The following is an 8509-nucleotide window of genomic DNA, read 5'->3' on the forward strand; positions in this document are numbered from 1 at the left end:
CTGCTGCTTACTAGATTGAAGCTTGTTTATTAGTTCAGCCAAAGAGATAGATTCAATGTCGACAAGCTCCTCCAAGGCTGAGATTTTAGACTCGAATTTAGGGGATAAGCTGATAAGAATCTGCTCTACTACCCTTGATTCCGAAAATCCTCCCCAAGCAGCCTCATTTTGTTTACTACATCTGAGAGTTTGGAGGCATAGTCCTTCACTGTTTCATTTTCTTGCATTATGAGTAATGCAAACTCACTCTTCAGTCTTAAGATTTTCAACTTCCTGCTTCTGACTGCCCCATCGAACTCTTCCTTCAGTTTCTCCCAAGCAGCCTTTGGTGATTCGAAGTTCATAATCCTTGAAAATATCCTATCCGAGACAGCCGAGAAAAGACAAGCAATAACCTTTGGTTTCTTGGCCTTGTCTTCCTCGTGCCTTTTAATTTGGTTTAAAGTGGCAGTGTCCCCTAGCGGAGGGGGATCACTGTCATCCATAATTACATCCCACAGACTTAAGGCTTTCAGATGGGCTCTCATTTTGATTGCCCATACATGGTAATTTTCTCCGCTGAAGTGTGGGGGAGGTGAGGTTCTAGTGGATGTCATCGGGTTCTTTGAGGATATGTTAATTTTCTGGTTCCTTAAGAACCTAGCTCTGATACCAGTTGTTGATCGTAAGTAAATGAACGTCAAAGGAAGCTCTGTGGATGAGCGAACTTAGAGAGAGAAAGTTGATGAGAGAGAGAGACAGCAAAACAGAACAAGGTTATGCGATATCCTGTGTTTTGCTATTTTCAAATGGATTGTATTTTTTTTTTTTGGAGAAGAAAACTATATTTCTTCTTATTTCATTCTTGTATATATAAGAATGCAAAAATGATGGAAACAGATTACATCAACCAAGTGATAAGATAAAAAAAAAAAATCAAAATCCATGCATACACGTTGCATGGTGTTTGCGTATCCAACCGTGAAACAATTTCACGGTTGATTTAAATTTAAATTTGAAATTTAAGCAGATAAAAAATCATTAAATTTAACAGAGACAAAAAGGAATCTCTTCCTCTTCAATTATGGAGCACTAGTAGAAAAATATTGATTTGGATTTAGATCCTATCTCAGCAATGTTTATTTATGCATGTCTCCCACTCAGCATCAAATTATTAAAAACTAATAGAACCAAACGTGTTGGTTCCATATAATATAGGAATACTGCACGAGGGGTATTGATTAAAATGGTTTCTTTATGATATAATAGAAGACAAAACCCACCTTTCTAAGGCCAGAACCATTGTGTACATGTGCATATACACGTGCAAACATTTATGACTTATTAAACGATTCAAGGTTTCAGGTCTCTGGTGTGATTGCTGTGCAGGAGGCAGGCAAGATCTCCATACATGGAATATGTTGTTGTATTTTCATTTCTACTTTCCATGTATTCCTTCAGTTATAACCTACCCTAATTTTATTTTTTACCAAATTAAGTGTCAGGAAATAGTATCTTTTCAAAAAACGGTTTTGGAGTAGACTGGATCTAGGATTTAGCCATGAGAGGAAGTTGTAATCTTCATATTTTTCTGTATGCCTTCTACATTGACTGAATTGCGTAAATTTCTTGTGTTGTTTTACTTTTCCGCATTAGGTTTCTCGTTAAATTGTCATTATCGAACAGAACCTTTAAACAGAGAAAGCGCTGGCTTTTGTAATTATACAATTCTCTAATTAGTCTCTTGTTAGTTGGTGATCATGTAGCTTGAGAAAAGTAGTATGTTATGTACTCTGAAGCCATGTTCAATATTACAAAGTTGTTACAAAATGATCCCTAAAACCATCTATAATTTGAATCCACTGAGTTCATCCCATCAACAATTGGTTAATTAGCAACATCATCAATATACTGATTGCCTTTCAAGGAGTAGACAAGATCCTTTCCTCTAGCTGTCCAACCTCATCAAAAGTTAATGAACAAAAAACAGAATATTAAAAACTTAGAAGCCAAAGCGTGTAGGTTTAGGTGGTATCCCCCTAACAGGAAGACACTAGCACATTGTTAATTATTTAAAAGCATGTGAAATGGAGAGTTCATATGGAAGTCATCTATTTCGATTTGTTCTTGATCTTACTAGTCAAGACAAAGGGAATCTTTACACACTCGGAATAAAGTTTAATTACAAAACTTGGAAGCTAATCTGTTATCTAGAGATTTGGAAAAGCCAATACATGATTGAAATCAATGATAAAAATATTATCACGTTTTTCTTTAGTCTTGATTTATCCATGTTACTGCTTTCTTGGAATAGTTCTCAGTATGCTTTGAAGTGGTTTCTCCTTAATTTTTTCTTTCCTGAGACAATAAATTGAAGAAAACTTGAAATGGAATATCGAAAAGTCCCAGTGGCATCTCAAGGTCACTGTATTTAGTATGAAAAGAGTAATGTACATGTATACACCATTTATGCGAAAAAAATATAAGTACATGATCTCCTAAGCTAGTGGTTCAAAATGTTGAGAAGGAAGACTCTAGTTTTGAACAAATGCCTAGCCAGGCATTCAAGGCTGTCTTCTAGATCTTGAATGCACAATTCCAGGTCTTTGAGCTGATTTAGCAAATTCTCACTATGCTTCAATTTTTCAAAATTGATTGACCTGTGGCCAACGAGACTGTTTAGTGTTGTGTTCACCTTCTGAAATTCATTAACTTCTGAATCTGATTCCTCAAACATGATCCTTTTGGGTTGCATTAACTTGGAAACGAGAGGCCAGCCTTTTATCTTGGATTGAAACCTGTTACCCGACATAAAGGACAACAACGATTCGAAGAAAGAAAGGGTGTCAGATTCCACTTCTTTTAATGTACTAACTACTGCCATGCTCTCATTGTCTGTGGAAGAAAGAAATCTGCTTTTAGCTTCCGTTGCCTTGATATTCTCCCAGGCCTTGTTGATTGCCTTCATGATGGTCTTCCTAGTGGCCATGCATTTACTAACTTCACCACCTCTTCTCCGCAAAATGGATTGAAGTTCATGTGTACTCTCCTTTGTTTGCAGCAACAAGTCCTTTGAAATGCAGCAGACATCCAAGAGCCTAAGGGAACCATCAAGAATAGCTTCACCCCAATTCCTGTACTGTTCTTGGGCTAAGGCTTGCTGGGTGAGCGGCAACTGAAGCAGCCTATTAACACATTCATGCAAATCCTGAAGATCATTTAGTTTATTGTTTATTGATGATGATGATGTAGAGGCTAATCTAGAAGATCTTACTCTGCATAAATGCTCATCAATTTGTGAAGTGAGAGGGTGTCGTCTAGAGGGGAAGCTGTTAGATCGGGTGTGGAAAGAAGGTTGTCTGCTTAAAAGAGAGGCAGCCATTTTTGGTGGAAACAAGAAGGCCTTGTATGAGAAGTTGAATAAATTTCAGTCTTCTACGAGAATTCACTTTCTTTCCTCTTGGTCTTCTTCAATTTATATGTCAGGGTGGTGGAGACATAAGGAATCTAATCAGCTTTGTTTATCAACTACTAGTGGCATCATTTTAGGTCAGATCAAAATACTGTCAGCGATGTTTATGCAATGTTCCTGCCTACCCCAGCAGTTATCTGATTCATAAACTATTCTATAATTGCAAATTGAAAGTTGACCTGCTTTCTCTAAAATAATCTATATATGACATATAAATGTATTTTTCATGTGCACTTAATTATGTAATTCCCATATGTGCACAATAATCCTTTTGATGCATGTGCAGAATGGGATTAACCTAATTTGTTTGCCTCCCCAATTGTCATGGTTACCAACAAAATCATGTCTAGCTAGGAAGGCATGTCTATCTCGTGGGCTATGGATGATGAATTTTATCATCAGTTGTCAAGATAATTTAATCCAGTGCACCAATCAAAGGTTTGTAGTAGGGAGAAAGAACAAGTTGGATTGTCTATGTTTCAAAAAATTGTAAACGCCACTCGTGCATTTCAAATCACTCTACAGTATGCTATATTCCTTCTTTGGCATTTCTTTTCCTGATATGAGGTCCTTAAAATACTTGTTTGAGGAGTTGACGAACTGATGTTGGGGAGACATTTCATGAAGATAGTTGAAATTGCATTTAGATCCAGATTAAAATCATGTTAGTATCAATTGAATTTGAAGCAGATGAAATTCCTCATGCTTCTCCCACTCCATGGTATACATTGAGCAGATGTCAGGGAGCAAGTCACAGGACAGAGTGGCAAATTGAAATATCAAAGCTTCCTCACTCTACGGAAAAATGGATGCCACTCTTTCAAGCTCTCCAATTTACCATAACCGTTCACAAATCACAGGACAAGGATTTTGAAAGTTGTTATATTATTAGTTTGTCGAGAGAGGTCATAGCAGTCACAATGGTAGTGTTTGAGTTATTGTTGTACTCCCTCTCTGTCAATTCCTTTATGGACCTTTGTGGTTAACACTATCTCTCAACTCTCCATTTAGTAAAACCATGACTGATGAACAGGTAAATCGTTTTAGAATATGAAATAGTAGCAGCTATTAACTGATGTTGTAGGTTTAAATCTTTAAATACAGCAGTGCAAACAATTTGACAAAGAAAGAAGAATGTTATTTCAACTTGTGAATGAATAGTTAGCAAAACAGGGGAAGAACAGAGCAAAGAAAGTTCTCCACAATCTCTCTACATGCATAGCATCTGGAAGCTGTTAGCCTCCATAATAATTAAACTTCTAATAAAACATCTATCTACATATTTTAGTAGTAAAACATGCAGGTGGAGATTTGACTAGAAAGAATTTCAAATATATGATCAGTGTTTTGATTGTAAACGTATATATCATAGCTATTTGGAAAATTTTGATGAAGTCCATGTATATAATCTAGCCATTTTAATTACATGCTAACGAACAGTATACAAGCATATCTGTGGCAGGAGAAGGCCCTATGTTATTCGCATGATGCTGCACAGACTGTCCTACATAATTTTGTTTCATCAGTGAAACAATATTTCACCTGATATATAAGGAAACTGTACCCATGTTATGTAATTCCTCACTAAATGAAAAATAAAATAAACAATACATGAATATTGTTTCACTGATGAAACAATATTCATGTATTGTTTATTTTATTTTTCATTTAGTGAGGAATTACATAACATGGGTACAGTTTCCTTATATATCAGGTGAAATGTATGTGCCGTTTTTGTACTGCATGTCTTATGATCATTCTATGCCAAATCACTGTATTTACAGATATTGTTCTGACATGATGTACTTGAAGCTGATGGTGATGAGATTACATAAGCACCACTGAGGTAAAATACAGATCCAAACGAAGAATATCTTACTATTCACTGAATATAAAGAAGACGAGAGATAATGTAGAATCAATATTTAATCTGGACCAACAGCGCACAGATTCTTAATTCTCTCAGAAAACATTAATGTTTTCTAAATACAATTAATATTAAAAAATACTCATATGTTGATGTTCAAACATGGAATAAACTTGGGCCCTTTGTGCACAAGGCTGAAAAGAAATTTTATACTTTAAGGTAGTACAACTTTGTGAAATAATCTTTCCAGTTCCATGCATATATGATACATGTTTTACTCGTGTTCTAAAACAAATATATTTTCAGAATCACACACGAGTAGCTTGGCAGAGCTCTCCTATACTATAGGAACACAGGACAAGCTGGTCTGCGTAAATTTTATTTTGTACTTGTTTAAAGTGAATTATATATATTATAGGTGAAGATAACCAACTTTAATCGTGCACGATATAAAGCATTTTATTATACGCCACCACCATGTGTGGCCAAGTTGGATTCCCTTGTGCGTTAGGTAACATTGTATTTGTCGCTCGTGCATTGAATAGTTTATGAATCATTCTGCAGCTACTAAATTATTTTATTTGCAGATACTGCTCTGATTCTTTTCCCTTAGAATAATTATAGGTTGAGTTGGCAAGGTGGTGGCGGGAAGACATTGGTTGAACATTGCACAGGAAGCATGAAGATCTAGATCTCAAATATATTGCCATCTATTGAATATAAAAGAAGATACGACTCTGTATGTCTCTTCCTCTCATTATATCCATATATATATATATTGAGAAGATGCCAAGGAGAAAAGGTAACAAGACATACTCTACATTGAAACTGCAAAGCCTTTTGACCTCTAAGGAAAAATGGCTGCCTCTCTTTTAAGAACCCAGTCAATATACCATGCTAGATCCAACAGCTTGCCCTCTAGGCCACACTCACTCAGTTTAGAAGTCGGTGAGTACTTGAGCAGACTAAGATCCTCTGAGGCCACCTCTATATCTTCATCATCTATAAGCCGACAAATAAGTGGCCTCCAAGATTTGAATGACTGTGTTGATAAGTTGCTTCAATTGCCTCTGACTCAGCAAGCTTTCAGCCAGGAGCACCACAAGGTGCTGGTTGATCAAGTGTTGGATGAATCTCTTAGGCTCTTGGATCTGTGCAGCAGTGCCAAGGATGCCTTGTGGCAAACAAAGGAAACCATACATGAGTTTCAATCAGCCACCCGAAGAAAAAGGAGTGGTGAAATTGGAATTGTGGATGAGGTCAGGAAATTCTTAGCCTCTAGGAAGACTGTGAAGAAGATGATCCACAAAGCATTGAAGAGCTTGAAGGGTTTAGAAAATAAATACATGCTTGAAAAAGATGATGAAAATTTTGAATTGTTGAAAGAGGTAGCAGAAGTCAATATCACTGTATTTGAATCATTGTTCTCCTGTATGTGGATCAAAGGCACAAGCGAAGCTCACCAGCAACTGGTCATTAATTTCCAAGCTGATGAGCAACGGGAGAATAACGTGCGAGGAAGAAGATGAAAACGAATTTGGTCTGGTGGATTCAGCATTGGGGTCCTTCATTGGATGCAAATCGGGTGACGTCATAAAAACTGAGAACCCGCAAGGCAAGCTGCAAAACTTGGAGCTGTGTGTCGAAGATCTTGAAGGAGTTGAGTGCCTCTTTAGGTGCTTTAGTCAAAGCTAGAGTTTCAATCCTCAACATCTTCAACAACGAGAATTGAACATATGTAACTGATATTTGTACATAAACAAACTATACATGTTAACAGTCATTTAGATATAGAAATACTTGGCCTTGCCAAGCTATGACTCAATATTACAGTTTCCCTCAATCTTTTTAAAGTTTTTTTTTGAAGCTTTAATAACTGATGCTACTTTCTTCAAAATATCTAATAGAAACATGAAAAATCTGAAAAAAAGTTAAAATTTTTTGAATGATATGACGAATATTTTAGGTATTATCGACTGAAATATAAAAATTTTAGTTATTAGATATAAGAGAATATTGTTGTTTGCTAATTCACATATATGGGAGAAGAGACTAGTGCCCATCAATTAAATACAAATAATGTCATATGATATCTTGATCCTTTATATAGAAAAATACGTGATTTTCAAGTTCATGTATAAGTTCAAGTTATATTATATCAATAACTTAAGTTTAAAATTGAGGTTGAATTTTTTAGTAATGATGGTTTGAATATAAAAAATTTTTAGATCGCTTATATTTGACCTAAATTATTATAAACGATATTAGATATGTGACAATTATGTAATTTAAAGTTAGTACATCTTAAACTTTATGAGTCATTTAGAATATCAATGACTTAAATTGTAATATTTAGTTCAAGAAAATAAATAATTATTATTTAATCATAGAATTGTACTTACATTTTATAAAATTTATAAGTTAATTCATAATTTAGTATAAATGATTAGGTCTTTTTGTAATTATTAAAGAAACTATCCTATATATAACTTAATTGTTAGAGTTTAATTACAAGATTCTGAAATCCTAAAAAGGGAAGAGAAAAAAGAAAGGAGAGGAAGAAGAAAAGGTCTGCAACAAGGGGCTAAGTCTAATAAACCCACCCTAAATTAGTGCGCAGTAATGTTTTGGCTGCATTTTCAAATTTTCTTTTTATCTGCAATTTGTATCTTATAAATTTTCTATGAACACTAAAATTACATGATTTAGATTACATTAAGCAAACATGAATTTTCAAAAGTTAAGTGCTACAATAGAATGCGAACCGTGTGATAATATATTCCTGTCATATTTTTGAATTTTTTTTGGCAAATATAAATTTTTAAACGTTAAAATACTACAATAGAATACGAATCGTGTGATAATGTATTTCAGTCATATTATTTATAATCTATGCATCATAAATTTTTCATAAATATCAAAAGATAAAAAATTAAATGAGTGATGAATTTTGAAGATTTTAAGATGTTAGGAAAATATGAACCCCATGGAAGTGGTTTTCCAGTGGAATTTTCACTTTTTCTGACCAATGCTCGGCCAAAAAGTTATGGCGACCAACAAACATTTTTTATAGAAACTAAGATTATATGATTTGAATGAGAATTGAGTTAGTTAGTTATGAATATTTAGGCAGCAAAATTACGAATCTTCATCTTTATAATCTTTTTTAATTGATTATTTATCTAAATTAG

At 34.6% G+C, this 8509-nt stretch overlaps 1 protein-coding gene and 1 pseudogene across 1 annotated transcript; one reads left to right on the forward strand and one right to left on the reverse strand.

Annotated features, from left to right (window-relative positions):
- Window positions 1-2438: 2438 nt before the first annotated feature.
- Window positions 2439-3455, reverse strand: LOC110819090 (uncharacterized). Its single transcript, XM_022048170.2, has one exon. The coding sequence runs from the start codon at window positions 3359-3361 to the stop codon at window positions 2483-2485; it is 879 nt and encodes a 292-aa protein (XP_021903862.2). The 5' UTR covers window positions 3362-3455; the 3' UTR covers window positions 2439-2482.
- Window positions 3456-5791: 2336 nt separating this feature from the next.
- LOC110819091 (uncharacterized) lies at window positions 5792-7356 on the forward strand (annotated as a pseudogene).
- Window positions 7357-8509: the final 1153 nt, after the last annotated feature.

Source organism: Carica papaya, chromosome 6 (assembly GCF_054855325.1).
Source record: "Carica papaya isolate Zhongbai chromosome 6, ASM5485532v1, whole genome shotgun sequence".
NCBI classification, from domain to species: Eukaryota; Viridiplantae; Streptophyta; class Magnoliopsida; order Brassicales; family Caricaceae; genus Carica; species Carica papaya.